Source organism: Falco peregrinus, chromosome 3 (genome assembly GCF_023634155.1).
Source record: "Falco peregrinus isolate bFalPer1 chromosome 3, bFalPer1.pri, whole genome shotgun sequence".
In the NCBI taxonomy this organism is placed as follows: domain Eukaryota; kingdom Metazoa; phylum Chordata; class Aves; order Falconiformes; family Falconidae; genus Falco; species Falco peregrinus.
Genome location: NC_073723.1, coordinates 55,044,955 through 55,063,921, shown reverse-complemented (window position 1 = coordinate 55,063,921; position 18,967 = coordinate 55,044,955). Strand labels below are relative to the sequence as shown.

Here is an 18,967-nt window from a genome sequence, read left to right as displayed (position 1 = left end):
CTGTTGGCTTTGTTTGCAACTAAACCATTGCGACAGGATAGAAACATGTTTAGTACTGACTAATCTAATGGGCTGTTTTGATAAAGCTCCATGACCGTAAGCATCTCCTTGAAGGACATGACTTGATGCACACTGAACTTAGCAGGGGCTTGTCTTTACTTCAGCGTAAGAAAGTCCAGGTGGCGGATGACTGCCACGATCTGCAATTTATGCTATTTATGCAACTTGCAGCATAATCACACAATCATTAAACTGTCAGTCTAGAAATGAGCCAAAAATGATGCAAGCTCTGTTATTTAGATAATGTACATTAAACCAAAGAGCTAGTCATCAATGTGAATTCTGAAAATTCTGAATTCCCAGAAATGGCACCAATCATTCTGCTTTTACCTGGGAACTTGCCTTCCAACTTTGTGCCAACCTTTCTTCTATACGCAGTCCAGCCATACGGAATGCTAAAGAAGTCCACATAACTTTCACAAGCTCAAACGTACTTCCTGTACTTCTTATTTACTATAGTCAGGGCTGCCCAGGTAGGAGAAAAAAAGCCAAACCAAGCACCAGATCCAAAATTAGCATTTTATTCAGAACGTTGGGGTCAGAGGTGTATCATTCATATTCTGGTACACAATACAGAGGCAAAGCTGTTCTCAGAAGTCTCTCCAGTTTGAAAGCTCCTTCCCCCTTCCCTCCCCGCCCCCAAAACATACTGTATATTTACTCGTGCCACCAGTATCAGGCCAACTCCCCTCCCCCCCTTTTTTTTGGTACAAATTATGTAAAACTTTTGTGCTAAGAACTTTTCTCCCTCCCCAAACAAAAAAAATAATAAAAATAAAAATAAAAAAAATACTGAGTACTCTAACTACAGTTCAACAATTGAATCAATGTCACTTGTTTGCAACCTGTTTTGTAAATACTTTATCCATAACAAAAGATATAAACATGCAAAAACCTGAATCCATAGTCCAAATAATACATACACGTGTTCTGAAGTTTCTGCACTTCTCCACAGACTATGCCAATAAAACATTATGTACACATACCATTTTTTACAGTGAAGTGGGAAAAAAATACTAGAAATTAAAAAAGAAGAAAAAAAGTGTACATGGATTAAGACCAAAATGTGTCTAACATTCTAGCATAAGAAAAAAAAAATCAATTCTGCTACAAACTGGTGATATGAAAACTCCCTTTATTTGCAACCAGCTGCATAAGTTTTAGAATTTTAGTGAAAAAAATCCCCTAACATCTAAAACTAGAAGTAATGTACATTTTTCCACCTCATGGTCTTCTCTCCCAGATAATAAAATTGTTCCACGAGGATTTTTTTTTGTTTATTTTTAATTTCCTTATTTTAATAAAAGCAATGTGATGTAACAAAAGCATGTTGAAGCATATTGTGTTTCACCTTACTCCTCCCCACCCCAACATATTTCGTCTCTTTAATGCATAATTTCATAAATCAGTACCATTAAAGCCTTAAACATAAAACTAATTCCGATCTGAAAAAGGTACAAAAAGGCACATAAAATCCCAGTGCTTCTGTACTGTAAAATTCAAGTGTAACTGAGCTCACTATTTTTCTCCAAACAGCATTGGATCACTGATATTCCACGGAGCCCAAATTGGTTTGCAGCCTAAGCCAAAGCCTTCAGCAAGCACTTGTGCTAGTAGACTACAAAGTTAAAGCCTAGCTTCTGTATGCTTTTGGGGAATATCAGTTGAAATGTTTGTACTTGTCCCAAACCAAAGTTCACGTTGAAGTTCAGTCATCACCTCCACCGTACATATCGGCAAGTTTCTTGAAACGTGGGCCCCAGTCATTTAGGTAGTCATAGTCTTGCTCACCACCACTACTTGAGGAGTTAAGAGAGCTCAAGGATCCAGCAGTGGAGCCGCTTCCTTCATAGTCAAAGACTAAGAGGGAGTCGTATGGTGGGGCTGTAGGGTCATTGTCAGCTGCTTTAAGTCCCTGCAAGAAGGAGAGGGAGGGGAAAAAAGATAGTTCTGTATCTGAAAGAAAGACAAAACATAACTGGAATATCACAGTGCAGTTATCTATTAATCACCACTTGAGAAAACCAAGTTCTTCTGCGTTTCAATTCAAAACGAGATCTGTATTTATGTAACTCCGGCAAGAACTTATTTCACAGTAAGACATACCCACAAATGCCTCTTAGAATGGTCACATTTCCAGCATTACAGCACTGGACATTCTGAATGTACTTGCAAACAGAGCTCTAACAAAACCTCAAGAGAACAGCACGGCACGAGGACCGAGGCTAATAAATACACAGTTTCAGAGCCACACAGCTCACAACTTGCGGCATGAGCAATATGGGACTGGTTAAACAGACAGATGGGGCAGGAGAAATAGGCATGTTTGCAAAGATTCACTTTAACAGCCATCTCACGTGGCCATTAACATATCCACTGACATCGCTGCCCTGCAGTCCATCTGCATGTGCCAAAACCCATATTTAGTTAGTCCTGTAAAATTCATGTACCTCTCTCTGTAGGCTGCTAGTGAGAAAAAGATACAATATGTTGGCTTAAGTCTTATGTGCCTTGCTATAACCACCCATAAGATTCCACTTGCTCTTCAGAAAAACACACACAATGACATCAAAGCTAAATACAAGATTATAACCATTTTGTTTCTTCATTTCAAAGGATCCAAGTTAAGAACACACCATTTGAAAATGTTGTGTTTCTCCAGCAATTTTAAATTTCTGCTCTCTAGAGCTGAATAATCCATGCTAAAACCAACACAAATTGAAAGTAGGGAGAGAACCACATTTCTTCCAGAGAAAAGTCTCTTCTCTCCTTGTTTCCTCACACAGGTCCAAACCTAAAGAAGTAAGTTAAATTTTAGAATACAAGACAATTGCTCTGTGCTTATCCTGGGAAGATTTACAAGTTGAATATAAGAGGCTGAAGCCTGAAGTTAAAAAGCCCTCTTGTGCTTTGGATTTTTCAACTTTGCGGGATTAGCAATGCTTTTTCAAGAGCTTCCACTTCGAATAGGATCTACTTTGGCAGCCACTGACAAGGGATAATATATCTTCCAGAATTCTATAAGGCTGAGCTAAGATTCTAAATTGCTCACTAATAATTTTAACCAGTGCTATTTGTGCTGATTTTATTTTTAATGTTTATTTATTTAAAGAATGGCTTTATTATACTGCCAATTATTTGGAGAATTGAGTGTGCTTCCTTCAAATTATTTAACATATTCTGGTTTTTTACTCTCCATTGTGTTAAGTCTAAAAGTGACACAATGCAAACAGATGTCAATTTTTCTTCTAGAAATACGTATATAGCTAAACTCACGAATTAAAGCATATGGTATTGATAAGGTAGAAGAGAATCCTGGGTCTTTACTACCTATCTAAAATGATCAATGTGTGCAAACTGTACTTACCAAACCAATGATCTCTAATCAAGAACACATTTTGGACTTAAATGATTGTTTCGTGTAGTACAACATCATCAAGCAGGTTATTAATAGCCTGCATTAAAAGTGCAATTTTGAATTATCTGATAAGAATAATTGGTGATGCTTGTTATCTTTCTCTTTACCATTTTCCATCCTGATGACCATAATAAGCACAAAAGATCTGAGATTCCAAAAAGACAACAGCAAGTGTTACAAGACTTCCCTTATCCAGCTTCAAACCTAGAAATTGTTCTAAGGCTTTCTCTCAATTTCTGCTGCTGAAGCAGAAATATAACTTGAGTTCTTGGCCAGTAACTGACATCTTCCCTTAAGCCTGCTTGGGGTGACAGACACCCATGCTTTTTGAACAGAGGTGACAAGGAAGGAGAATAAATACCACTTGAGCTTAAGGAGTGCTGAGGTATGAATCCCAGGTAACAGGATGTAAAAGTCATCTAGAAAGCCAGCCTGGGGAAGAAATGCTATTTCCCTGCAATTCTGCCTAGTAACAGCCAGCAAAACATGGGATACTAATTTATTAAAAATCAGTGAACAAAACATTTTCCTACATCACTGCAGAAATTCTGATACCTATCAGCTATCCACAGCAAGGTGGCAGGCAGCCTCTTTCTATCTTTTTTTTCCAAAGGAGAAGTTTTATTTTTTTCAATTTGCTGCTGGTATCATGATAACATTTAAAAAGAAAACTGGTTTTGAGCTACTGACTTACAAGATAGCATCTCACTAACAAATTCACTGTTACAAAGGTTGTGCTTACTGTGTAATCCATTTCATTCAGAGAACATAGCTACGGGCCATGTTATGAAGGTATTGATTCAACTGCACAGCCCAAGTTACACTGACATTTGCACCTACCTTCCGGTTAAAAATTCCTCAGCTTCACAGTATAATGACTGAACTTAGTCTCTTAACTCCTCAAATGACAACCAAGTGTTCTGCTCTATTTGTGTGGCAAATTACATACTAAAATGACAAAGAAATACTAGAATTTTTTCAGTTTCCCTCTGCTAAGCATATCCTCTGAATCTACCAAGTGCACTGCTCCACTTTGCTGTTGGGTTCTACAACATGTCTGAAGCTGGGGTTACTGGATGTCGACTTTGGCAGTGAAATTGGCTAACGAAGCTCCCTTTGGTTTCAGTATTGCTACCTTTTCTGATTATTATGTCATCCCTTTCAGCGGGTGGTATCACAACCTGCTACTGCCACACATGAAAAGGCAACAAGTGGCTGCCAAGAACTGTTTCCCCTGATCTTGCTGCCACGGTATTGTCAACTGCTTCTGAAGAGATCTCTCAAGTTTTTCCCAGATGTGTGCAAGAATATCAGAAGGGTTGTTATGAGTTATTTGGTTTACAGTTTCCTGATCTGAAAACTGAATGTTTTTACTAGACAGAGAACCTTATTCAATAACAGAATTGCTGGGGCATGCAGACCAGGTGATCCTGCTGGGAGTTGGTGAACTAAGTCATATTTCCTTGCACTTGCTGTATCACCAATGTACAACAAGCAGTCGTAGAAGAGCCATCGCAACACAAAGGCCAGCTTGAGACCCAGGACAGACTGAAGTAGCAATTTCACTTTTTTCCTCTTCCTTTTTTATGTATATTGTGGCAGCTCAGGAGGAGATAAGGGGCAGAAGAAGAGAAAATACAGTGCCTTGACTGGCACTGTACTGGCGAGTAGCTGATACCCCAGGAGGCTGCGCTGCCATTCAGCGAGGCCTGGACAGGCTGGAGAGTTGGGCAGAGAGGAACCTCATGAAACTCCACAAAGGCAAGTGTGAGGTCCTGCACCTGGGGAGGAACAACCCCATGCACCAGTACAGGCTGGGGGTGACCTGCTGGGAGGCAGCTCTGTGGAGAAGGACCTGGGAGTCCTGGTGGACAGCACGCTGGCCATGAGCCATCAGTGTGCCCTGGTGGCCAAGAATGGGATCCTGGGGTGCATCAGGAGGAGTGTGGCCAGCAGGTGGAGGGAGGCTGTCCTCCCCCTCTGCTCTGCCCTGGTGAGGCTGCATATGCAGTGCTGTGTCCGGTGCTGGGCTCCCCAGTTCAGGAAAGAAAAGGAACTACTGGAGAGTGTCCAGTGGAGGGCTATGAAGATGATTAGGAGACTGGAGCATCTCCCTTATGAGGAAAGGCTGAGAGAGCTGGGGCTGTTTAGCCTGGAGAAGGCTGAGAGAAGATCTCATCGAAGTCTACAAGTATCTCAAAGGGCAAATGTCAGGAAGATGGGGCAGGCTCTTTTCAGTGGTGCCCAGCGAGAGGACATGGGGCAATGGGAAGAAACTGAAACATAAGATGTTCCACCCTGAATATGAGGAAGAACTTCTTTACTTTGAGGGTGACAAAGCACTGGAACAGGCTGCCCAGGGAAATTGTGGAGTCTCCTTCTCTGGAGATACTCAAAACCCGCCTGGACAGGACTCTGTGCAACCTGCTTTAGCAGGGGGTTGGACTAGATAATCTCCAGAGGTCCCTTTCAACCCTGACCGTTCTCTAATTCTGTGACTGAGGAACAGTGGTAACCTTGTTATACTTTCCCTAGTATGTGCAGCATTCTCAATTGGTCTCCAATTAAGGGAAAGCAAAACCCTCAATCTTGAACTAACATGAAACATTACAAAATCTGATGCTTTTATTTTCATGAATCCTACTATATCAAATTTGGCAGACTTTTGATGAGAAGGAAAGGAAGAACTGAGCCCTATAGGGAAATATAAAAAATTGGTTTAATCTGGAACCAGTTTTTTACTTGACAAGAGAAAACAGAAGACATCAAGAGACTATTCTGCTTTGAGATGCACTGTATCAATAACCATTAACTAGGAATGAACTGAGGGTCCTCCATGTCCTCATGGGATGAGACCTTTAGTTTGTAATTTAAATTTAGTTTACCTCAGGCTATGTCCTCTATTGATTAGAAATATATTCTTAGCCACAAACTCTCCACCACAATATGATTCGTTTAAGATTTCCAGGGAAAGCACAGGTGGTTCTTGAAAACAGGATTAACTAAGTTACTTCAAACAGGCCTAATTTAGACTGTCTTGCAAATCGTAACTATTCTAAGTGTTAATTATGCTCCACACTCTGCAGTTATGTTTTAAAAGGCTCAAAATGGAAAACAAGGTCTACAGAGGATTCTTAATAACACATGACTTATTTCACTGACTTGTTTGTACACTGGACTGGAAGAAAAGGAGTTTTTTCCCTTCCCCCCTTAAATTAGAGATTCATCTATCCATTGAAACAGACAAAACAAGAAAGTCCCCGAGGTCATTTAGCTTATGCCTGCAAAACATATTTTGATTGTAACGCACCTCTGGAACCTTCTTATTTTAAAAAGTTCATAGCTCTGTATGTTATCTTAACTTTGTAAGTGTTGTAAAGGTACTTGAAGTTTTTATCGTACTTGTAACCTGTTTTTCAATTTAGAAGTCATTTGAACATTGCAAAATACTCATATATGTCTCATTGAGTTAAGTAGATTTAATACAAAGGATGACAGCTAGAAAATAATATACCAGAAAAAACAGTCCTGCCAAAAGGAAAGAAACAAAATGACCCACTAGGTCATTTTTACTTTCTGTTTCTACATCTCTGTAATAAAAGAAGAAAAAAACACCCCATGCTTACTTGGCAATGGTAGCTAAATCCTCCAATATCTGAAATCAGTGACCTGTAGTTCTTTTTTTTTCAAAAGTTTAAGTAATTCAGAGGCTAATCTGAACACTAGCTGTGTGTCCGACGTGCTGGTAAGCATTCAACAGACTAAATTAATCCCTGCACAGGGGCCAGCATCCCAAAGGATCATGCTATTCAGCATCTCTAGAAATAGGGCCAAGTCCTCCAGAAGACCAGACTGATCTCCAAAAGTGTTGCATCTTTTCAAGCCAATGGGATAATGCAGACTTTGCTACCGAGGTACTGATAACTAAAAGACAGCCTTCTTCCTACTCAGCTAGCGACTTGGCTAGTTTTCCAGGAGGTTTGGATTAGGGCTACCCACGGGAAAGTTACACATAATAACGTTGAAGCTGGATGCAGAGGGATATGAGCTTTGCCCTTTCTTACCTTGCTGTGTTGTTTTCACAGCTCAGCATATCTTCTATATTAACTCCCCTAAGAAATGTCTGGTATGGGTTTTATTCAAGATATTACTTCCATTTACTCCAAAAGTAAAACTAAGAGACCAATTTGTTTGGGTATAATCTTGCCAGGACTGCACGTGGAATTCTCTGAAGAAAGTCGGGAAACCTGCGTGGCCTGAATGTTTACGCTCTATAGACGCAGATAATTTTGAAATTTAACTCTAATAGTGAGTACTACTGTGAAAGACTGATTATTTTTTTTTCACTCAATAGACTTTTTAAAATCACATTTGCCATGGGAAATTTTAACATAAAATACAAATTAAAATGAAACTGTTCTGCAGAAATAAAATCTCCGCTTTGCTCAGACTTCTGACAAAACAGACAAGAGCATGAACAACCTTTGGGTGGCTACCGTATGCTAGAAGGATGGTTAGGTGGAATGCCCCATAATAAAATGATACATTGCTGTGAAATCCTAAGAAAGAAATACCTTATGAAAAAAAGAAGCTAAATATATAATGCTTGAAACACAGAAACTACCTCATACAGTTCCTTTCAATTATAATTAATTTTGAGCTAACTTGCAGACAAGAAAATTGCCATGTTTTCTATAATTTCATATATATTTCCAAGGTTTATTTTAGAGGCAATGACATTATTGACATTATTTTACTGTGTAAGAATAACTAGGAGTAGCTTTCTCTTTTGGTTGACAGCAAGGGGAAGCATGAAGGGAGATACTGATCTAACACAATAGACAGCAGTAAGAAAATCACTTTATGCTTGTCCATGCTGCAATACAAACATATTGGGTTAAATCAAGACAGCATGTACTGGTTCTACAGCTCCACGTGTACACATTGACACTATAAAAGAGTATTAACCTACTGAAAAACAGTATTGCAAGAACAGCTTGCTAAGTAATGTAAAAACTGTAGAAGGCTGGACAAACTCTGGCCTCTTTTTGGCTTTCCAGAATCACACTGATTGTTTGTCTTGGCTCTGTGAGAGCTTGATAGCTGCTTTGAGGACAAGAAAAATCAGGGTATTGAGGATTACGGGTTCTTCCCAACTGCCTGCTAGGTGGGTAGTGTCTGGTCACAGCTGCATGAGAATAGGATGGGAAACTTTGATTGTTTGGAAGAAGATGAGGAAGCATAAGGAAGTTCCTGTGTGCACCCCTGTCTCTGCTGCTTCCAGAAGCTCATTATAATTGTAATATTTAGAAGCACAAGGCACACAAAAATCCTTTGTTGAGACAGCTCTTTCTGATACAGATCTTCCCCGAACCTGAAGCCTCTTAAAATACATTGTCTTATGCATATTTCCTGCCAGTCATCTCCCATAGATTTTTTAAAAAATTGTATTGCTGTATACCTTAAAAGGAGCAAACTCAATTTTTTGCAGCTTACCAGCACAGAAGACTTTAGTATATTAGCCTGACTGTTCTTTAAAGCAAACAAGAATAAATACGTTTGCAAGAACAGTTCTGCAATGCTCTGCAATACTTCTCCAGCTCTAGTTGCCAAGGAAGATAGGAGAAAATAATTTACTACTATTCATCTACAGAACATAGTTTAAGTGGTAACTTCTGGGTTAGCATTTGTTTACCTATAATAAGCAAGCACAAGAAACACATTCTATCTTAAGTACCACAAACCCAACGATTTAAGACTGACCAGTGATAGGAATAATGAAAGAAATATTTGTAGGAGCATTTTTTTCAGAACTGTGAGCAACTTGGTATAGTCTGAATCTTACTTACATTTATCTTTATTAAATCGAAGAATCAAAGAGAATGCAAAGACTTTTAAAGCTCTATGACAAGTATTAAACCCACTTACGTAACATTTAATTTAGCTGCCCTGCTCACTAATCGTATTTGATGCAATTCTTCTGGTCTTATTAAAGGTACTCAATTTCCACTATTATCAGGATTCAAAGGGTAATGTATGAGAAAAATGAAAATTAATTTCTTCCATTATTAAATTACTGTAAATTAATAAATTAATTTAGGCTAAACTACAATTTTGTTGGTCTATTTATTACTTAGAATCTATAGAATAAACCTGCTTCGAGATAATGTGGTTGCAGCTGATAGATAACATATTATGGATGGAATTAATACAAACATACAGAAGTTAATTGATATAACTTCCCTTTCTGTTTGAATGAGTTAATTAAATTTGTCTGCACTTTAAAAGAACATATTTACTTCTATCTAGCAAGACAATATTGTCTAAGTAAGTTTCTAAAAGTTATTAAGTTCAAACAGAACAGCTCTTCATGCAGAGTACAATAAAGAAAACATAAATGCTTATCAGATCTTAGGAGGAAACTCTTTTTCTCTCCTTTACCTCATTAATGAAGTCTCCAATGTCCCCAGGATGAGGAGCAGCTGATCTGACTGGATACTGAGGTTCTGCATGGATTGGCCTTTCATCAAGACGTCTGATTCCAACAGGTTTGATGGCATCTGGCTCCACAGTGTCAGGCTGCTGGAGCTGGCTCAAATCATAATCCTGCAAAATATGAAACAAAGACAGTACGTTAGCAGAATTTCAAACAATATCTGTCAGGGGGAAAGATGAGGAGGAAAAAAAGAGAAAATGCAAAGTATCATTTCACCAGAAGTCCTATTTTTACTACTGTAATGCTTACTGAGAATAAGTCAATAACTTTGTTATTTGCATACCAACAGGACGTTATTTGATTTACACTCCCTGAATCTACCGTTTTGATTCTATTCCATCAGATTTGTAAAGCTTCTCATAAGTTTTCCATTGAGAAGCAAGGATTTGAGTAGTACTATTAAGAGACTAAACACTTTGCCTAGTAATGATGATTTACTGCATAGAGCAAAGATGCCAAATCCAACTCTTATTTTTCTAAGCAAATAAATGCCAGGCATTCTTACTCTGAGAAAGAGGCAAATGCACTGCTCTGCAGCATTTTATAATACCTTCAAAGAATGAATTTAAGACTCCTTGCTGATTTCATGTGGCTTCTATATAATATGAAAGCCAAAGGGGAAAAAATGTCATAAGAAGTACAAAGCTCCTCAGATTTGGCCTTAATTCTAAGCACTTTCTAGAGATTACTTGTGGATCTGTTCATTAAGTACTTGATGCTGCAGTTCCAAACTCTGGCAGGCTGCTGAAGCTAGCATAGCACTATGAATTCTAATAAGCAGTATGTATGTATATAAAAATTGTAATTAGATGAATGTTTATGCATTTAAGATAGATAGGCCTGAAAACTATTTGCACAGTGTGATGCATTTCAGCATTGTCATTCACCTCACTCTTGTCATGTCTAGAAGGTAGTCGTGCTCTAGGATGCCTTTGCACAAGGCACTGGTAAAAATGCAGAACAAAGAACTGGGTTTAAAGGCTTAAACTAAAGCCATTCACGAACTGGGGCTCGTGCCAACTCTACTGTATGCCAGATACCCCACTCCACAAATAGTCCAAGCAGTTAAAGAAGCATCCTAAATAAGCTCCTTTATCATCAATCTCTATTTTTCAACAGTGTTGTTTCGGGAAAAATCTTATTTATAATCTCAACTTGCTGGAAGTCATCTGTGCAGACAATTACATTTTCATTTGTTCCTTACTGACTCCTACAGGAAGGGATGCAAGCATTTATTTCTGCTGTCATCTAATGGGATGTAGGTCCTTTTTGAGAGTATGACCTACTGTGACCCCAAACCCACACTTTTCACCAGGAAGAGAGGTCTGTTGACAACAGTGAAGGTAGTCTTTTGGGAGAATTGTAACTAACTATCAAATCCACTACACCTTCTAATTCGTCACTCAGGTCCTCAGCTGACTGCATACAAATATATAGTCAAAAAAGGTGGAACAGCTCCACTGAGATCTGAGAATGCAGTTTCATATGCTTTAATTAGATTACAAGTTCCTTGGGGCTGAGCTGTAACTTCTACCCTTCGGTTCTTCATGTACCAAACAGAATAATAAGCGATCTCCATGAAGCATGAGAAAAGTAAACAGAAGAGAACTTTTTATCCTTTCCCTTTTTATTACATTAAATAAATCAAAGCAGTTTAGAGATATACTATCAGAAAATCCTATCAAACAGAGAAGAATGTACTTTTTAGCATTTATAAATATGTAACACGAGTACTTTTCATATCCACCCAAAAGATCAAGGTAGAAAACAGCAACAGGGGGAAATGAAAAATACTAAGTTTTTTAACACTAAGCATTTCATTATGGAGGAATTCAAACACGTATGGTTAAATAACCATGTATTAAAACCAGGAGAGCCTCTCTGGTTATTTCTGTTTTATAAAAGGTAAAACCTTTTTTCAGCCACTCACATAACCATACAATTTTTTTGCTGATTAGAGGTCATACAGAAATGCAACATGAATCAAGTCAGTCTAGCATCTTCACATCTAAGGGCATCCTCTTGTGTGTATGTATACTTTGAGACATCTCCAGGCTCTACAGCAAAAAAGACAGCAAATACTGCCAGCCACAAGGCAACATCAGAATGTGTTGTTACATGGACTCCCACTTCGGTTTTCTTTTCTAGGGTAACTTATGACACTGCCATGTAGTCTTCTACCAGAGGAAATTATTTTGCAGGTCTATTAGTGTCTGGACAGGAAGAGAAGATCCATTGTCCTTATTACCACAGACTCTCAAACCTCTTGTATCATTAAAATCAATACTAACTGTACATCGGTCAGGTATGGCAAGTCATCCACCACCTCCCCAAACTGGCTTTGTGCCATACAAACACAGCATCATGCAACGACTCAAGCTGTTTCAACATTCTGTCTAAAGTCAACTCTACCCAATTATTGCAGAGAAGAACGAAAAATGTTTTCAAGAGCCAGGGCGTAAGCTTTTTAGGGCTCTTGAAATTCCATCTCTTCACTCAATACTGCATTCACAGCTAGAAAAATGGGAAAACTTTTCATGTATTACTAAAGCTCCTGAACAGACTCTTAAAGTTAGTCTCAAGCAGAGTTTGTTAAGATAGTTAACTGCCTACGTGACAGCTAAATGGAAAACTGGCACATCAGAGAGAGGAAGATATGCTGAGGTAGGTTGGGACAGACAGCTTTGAGCAACATTCTGGGTCACTATTTTTACCCCTAATTTCAGGACCACAAGTCAACAATGTCTTGTCTTTGCTCCAATCTTTTTGCATATAACCTGTTCATAATTACAATCAGGTGAGGGCCTAACGAGGAAGAGGACTAGGCCCTGCATTAGAAATGTACTTGAGCAAAGGCTGTGAACATCTAATTCATAGGGTAGCCGATTTGTTGGAGGTATTTATGTTTTTTAGCCTGAACTCTAGCAATTTTAGAACAAATACCTCTTTCTCTTCCTTCAGTTTGGATTTAAACAAATCTAAACAGAGGGCTTGTTTGAGTTTTTTTCCTCAAACTTCTGGACAAGCTTAGATTGTTGATGGAAGGGAGGAATCTAGTATTAGTTTTTTTCTACTGGAAGGTCACTAAAACATGTTAATTTGCTCCCATTCTGCACCTAGCAAAAACTCAGGCCTTTTGAAACCAGAAATTTAGACTAGTCTGATCATCCAAGTCTACAGTCAACAGGGAAACTGAAACCTCCCATTCTACGAAAGAGATCCAAGTGAAACAAGCTGAACCATTCCTTATATTTCCCCCTGTTTATAAAGGGATCTGCTATCACTGGATGAGACTATACTGCTACCTTTTAGTTAACTGGCTGAAGAAATGGCAACTTTATCAGTAAAATTCTCTTGATATAACAAGCAGCACTTTTGTCTCCTTGGTTAGCATCTCTGGCAAACAGTGATCTATTTGCTCTTGCTGAAACCCCCCTGACAACTGTATTGAAGCAGAAGAACTTAAGGTTTTGATTTGCTTTTGTTTTAAGAAACAAAACAGAATCACAATGTGCTAAAAGGGCATTTTATCAGAAGCTGCATCTTGTGAAACTAAACAATCTCACAAAACCCATGCAAAACCCCACCAACCCCCTCCCCGCCAAGCTGATTACAAACACTGACCTCATTAGCTATTCACTTAGTTCTAGAGAGCTTTAAGCAAAGAATTACTCCATCACTAGCTCCCACCTCACATTCTGGAAACGTGACATCCCAGAGAGACAGTGCTAAATGTCAAAACCAGCTAGCCAAGCCCTATAAATTAACCACCTTACCAGATGTGCAGGCAGAAGGATCCAAAACCCAGTGAAACACTACTTAAGGAACATTTACACAGTAGTTTGAAGCACAGTCCAAGTAGCTCAACTTGAATAGAAGAAACATCCAGAATAGAAGAAAAGGCCATTTTATATTCCCCAATAATCACTGATTTACAGAGAAACAAGATAATGCAGCCTTCAAAATTTCCTCCCTTTGAACAACTTCCTTTTGTGCAAGGCAGCTATTCATTTAACAGCACACGAGCAGTAATTCCTCATACAGCAGTCATCACTTACAGCAGTAGGAGAGATTTTTTTTAAAAAAAATACCTTGCTTTCTGACTGACAGTTACCAGATTCAACAATCCCTGAAAAAAACCCATGAGAGGATAGGCTAGGAAACAGAGTTTCTCAGAAGCTTTTTGTTTTATAAAGCTAACTTTTTTCCCTTCTGGGTTAGTGGTTCTGGTTTTGTTTACATATTAGAAGAGTTACTTAAGTTGTCTGCAAAAATTTTTTTACAGTACCTGCTTTATAGGAATGCATACTGGAACATTATAAAGAAACTGTGAACAACAGCATGAAACCACAACTTACTAGAACTATAAATTGTTATGCATAGATGGGACTGACTCTTCTCCAAACAGGAAAACTCAGAAAATACTGGAATATATTACATCTAAATTGAGCTTTCTGCTACTAAGAAGTTTTCCCTAACACTAACAGTGATACATCCTAGTACATGCAACCTGACTGACATAGTCATTAATAATCTACGAAACTGGCTTCTGTGTTGTCTCAGTTTATTTCCTGGCAATTCATGAGACTGTTAATACACTTTCAGGGATGACTTGTTTTTTTACCTTGTACAGAGCAAAAGGTTTGGCTATGTATGAATACAGGCCTGGACACATGGCTAATACAACAAGAACACTACACCTGTTTCTTACTTTCAAAGGCTGCAGCCTCTGCAAAGAAAAATGAAAGTTCAGATCTACCCCCATGCAAGAAATAATCAATTTAATTGTCACCAGATCACTTAATTTGATGGTGAGAACTGCAAGCGTCATTCACTGAACAAAATCAGCTGCAGTGGTCTAAGTGCATGTAAAGCAACATTGGCAGAAGTTTGCATTTCATTCACCCCTTTTACAGGATGATGCCTCAAAGTAACCCCAACGTTATTGCTGGCTTAAGAGAATAGAGCAAACTATGACTTGAAGTACCTATGGATAAAACACATGTTCTGCTTTGCCTTTGTGTTCCAAAGGCAGTTACTGTCTACTCCAATACAGAAATGGGATGGGGAAGCAAGGGAAGAAATATTTTATACGGCTAATGTTCCCATCTGCCAAGGTCTTTTAAAAACAAAGAAAAAGGAAGTGAAAACCAATCCTGCTATAGCTCACCATTCTACCTCTAAACCCATCAAGCATCACCCTAAAAAATTAAGAGAAATTTGCACATAAAATATTGCCTGAGTTCTGCAAAATTCTCCAACCTGCCCTAAATCTTATGTCTGCTGAAATAATGGGACTCCAGAAAAAGCAAAGCACAGAGAACTGACTAGATGTACGCTGCAGGTGGGAGGCTAGTTAAAATGCCTGTGCTAACAGTTGCTCTTTATTTGCGACTCACTTTTTGATTACTTTCTGCCATATTGCTTTTCCCATTTGTTTTTATTATAGATGCATCTGGAGTATTACAAGTTAATAATTTTTAAGATAACCAAGAAGCTAGCTTATCTTTTTTAATAACAAAAAGGTGAAAGTTAAACTCCAGCTGCTGATAAAACACAGTTACAGGCGTAGGTTCTAGATAGGATAAAATAAAACACAAAACAATTTTGTAATGGAATTATGGAAACGTTACTTTTCATATGATGAGATAAAGATTCACCAAGGAATGACAGTAATTCTTCATGGGAGGACTGCATGAGTCACTCATTAAAAAAAATGAAGTTAATGTCTTAGTAAGCAAAACAATCCCCAAAATAACCACCTTCTAATTATACTATTGTATATTTCTAGGGTTATCTTAGCAACAGTTACTTCATTCATTGTCATTAAAATTCCTCAACATAAAACATGTTCCAGTGTTAAAGCAATGCAAAATAAAGGTTAGAAAGTGTGAGTAAATGATATGAATAACACTCACAGATAGGGTGGTGAAAATAAAACATAATCAAATGGATTTATGAAGAAGTTCAACAAGTAGGTAAGGAACACTGTCATGTTTACAACAGAGGTTGTGACAAGACCCAGCACAGAAGAACAATATAATCTTAAAATGTAGGCTTACTGGAAGTTACGACAATAAGGAAAAAACCCAACAAACCAGACAAAAAATCCAAAGGATTACTCAATTTGTTTTTATCAATGACATACAAATGCTGGAACAAAGCTACCTTTTCTACAAAGGAGCAATTTCTGTTTAGAATTTAGATCCTGCACACATAAAAATAAACCATTATGTATTTCTTTTTAATGCTGTTATCGCCTTTAAAATAAATGCTACTATTTTCTTTCTCTATATAAAGATGTAATAAAACATGACAAAAAGAAAGCTACTGACTACCATCTGAGTAGACTTGTAAGAAAAGCTGATGTAGGAAGGAAGACACAGAATCCTTAGGAGGAAAACTACTTGAATAATTGTAAAATCATTGTGTTGGAAACTCTTGTGCTGAAAAGATCTGAGGGCTAGATTAAAATATAGGTTCAAACCAGCTGATCTGCAAGACTTTCAGAGCATACCACCCACATGCTCGAGCAACTTGCTTCAACAGGACAACCTGCATGAGTAAGTACCACTACAGTTCAGAAAATACTAAAGAAATGGGCTCAAAAGAGATGAGAGGATCATCTTGTGCAATGAGATGTATACAAAAGCAATTAAAGGGAAAAAAATGTATCACCATTATCAGGCTGACATATGCTGCACGTATCCCAGTCAAGCACCCACGGCCTCAATGTAAATCACACGAATGGCCGGAGATACACGATGAAAATGAATTAGTGATGCTTATGGGCTGTGAGCTGCTATGTGTGTGAACTATGCCGCAGACATGCCCTAAGTGCTTTAACACTCAGCTAACATGAGGTTTCAGTATTTAGAACTGACAATAGTGTTACAAGTGGAGAGCACATTGTGTCAGGGGAGAATATTTGTAATCTGTATCTAAACCTCCCGTCTGCTAAAACACTGCAAGCTCTAGATCATGCAGTCCATTAATAAAAAAGACAGTCACTACCAGCTTAGTAATTTGTCCCTAAACTAGGCACATTATTTCAGAATATAGAAACTCTAGTATCCCCCACCTCCTACCCCAATTGTTGGGTTAAAGATTCAGATGCAATTAAAAAAAAAACAAAAACAAAAACAAAAGCGAAAGAAAAAAAACCCACAACACTTCCCACCTCCCCAAACCAGCAGCCAAACCAGTCCGCTGACTTTGTGGATTGATGCTGACTCAGAGCATCTCACTGCCCAGCTCCTGCTAAGTCAGGTAGCTCAACTGCTAAAACTAGAAAATATTAAACAAAATTCCAAGAAAAATCCCAGACTTTCTATCTGGAATATCTCTACCTCCTCTCCTTCCCTCCTTGTTCCCAACTTCTACTAGTACAGTGATGTTTCCCAATGCCAGGAAAAAATGTTTTTACCTGAATGACAGGAGTACTGTACAGCTTTCAAAGCCAGTATTTCAGCCCACATTTCTGAGAAACAGAAGTTTGGGTGAAAAAAGTCCAGAACATACCTGGTGTTGACAATGCTCTTCAGTGGAGAGCAGGCTGATTGCAGCCCAAGAACCTCTCTGGCTTAAGGTATTAAAAGCTTTTTTCCTCAACTGCTGTGGAGAACACATGACCCTGTGTACCAGTGACCTCTAGCCAGGCTAGAGGAAGACTATGAATCATTCAAGAACCTCAGTTTTCTTTACAAGCATTCAGTCTGTCACAGTGAACAAAGCAGGCCATCCTCTGACAGGATTAACAGGAGACCTTCATGATGGAATAAACAGCTCTTTTATGACAGACTTCACATCGTAATTCCTTGGAAATGCTAGTACAGGAGGAAAAAAAAATCCAAACCAACAAAACAAAACCAAGCAGGAATTCCACCTTGTTGTTGACAGTTGCCATGATGCAGAGAACTAGCTGGAATTTGGAACTCATCAAATTTGCTGTGGGAGACATTACTCTGATAGCACGGTCAAAGTGTTTGGAAGGAACATGCCAACCATGCTTTAGGAATTTCTGGGTGTGTTGTAACAGCTAAGAAACCCAAATGCATAGCTTCCAAATAAATAAATAAACCCTCCTAAATTAGTCCAAGAGAAAAACCACAAGTCTAAAAGTAGTTTGCTTCAGGATGCATAGAGTCCTAAGTTCTATCACTTATCTTCAAGCACTACCAGCCAGATCTTCAAGTCACCCAAACATCTGGGATAAACAAGAAAAATATGAGGCCGCACAGTGTAAATCTTCAAGTATTCATCCAGAAAAGCAGGTGATTTTATAAAGGCCTAAGTAATTTGCTTGCTATAAATAAAAGTAAGTAATTGTAAAAGGTACAGATTATGAAAATACTTGAAGCTTTTAAAATACTGTTTTTACTGAGATTCCCGTGAAGCTTTGAGCATTCCCTTCTATTCTGCTGCATGAGATGCATCCTGGGTTGGATGGTTCTGTGTTTCTGAGTCACCTTGTGCAGTGCCTTCTACTGAAGCTGCTTGTTCAATCAATAGTAATGGTTCTGGGGAGAGTGCATCATAAAAAGTTAATATGGATGTAGAGCATTTTCCTCTGTCATTTGCTGATGACTTGTGGATGCAAGGTTGACATGAAATAATTTTTCTTGATTTTAATAGAACACTGGCAGTTTTATCCTATGAGGCCTCATTCTGAAAATAGATTTTTGACGGCAGTCTCATGCTTTTTTAGAATACTTTGACACTTTAACGCTTACTTTAACTTTGACAAAAATGCAAAGATCTTTATGGCCAATGCCTCTTGCCCACAGCTTTGCTTGTACAGTATTTTGCTAAGCCACAGTCTGCAAAAATGAGATTACTACTTGTAGGGAACTTGTTGGGACATTTCATCAAAAGCTTAGCATTTCAAGTTCTTAAATCTCGCATAAAATGCACTCAACACCAAATAAAACCCAACCAAATATAATCCCTTCCTCCTTCCCCTGGGCACCGGAGGTGAAGGGGGGCAAGCAGGG

At 38.4% G+C, this 18,967-nt stretch overlaps 1 protein-coding gene across 1 annotated transcript in view; it reads right to left on the bottom strand.

Annotated features, from left to right (window-relative positions):
* Nucleotides 1–560: 560 nt before the first annotated feature.
* The window catches only part of CDH2 (cadherin 2), a 119,839-nt gene continuing 101,432 nt past the window's right edge, over nucleotides 561–18,967 (bottom strand). Inside the window, 2 exon segments of the mRNA XM_055799987.1 lie at nucleotides 561–1,975; nucleotides 9,920–10,084. Coding sequence (XP_055655962.1) covers nucleotides 1,769–1,975; nucleotides 9,920–10,084 — 372 coding nt within the window. The 3' untranslated portion in view covers nucleotides 561–1,768.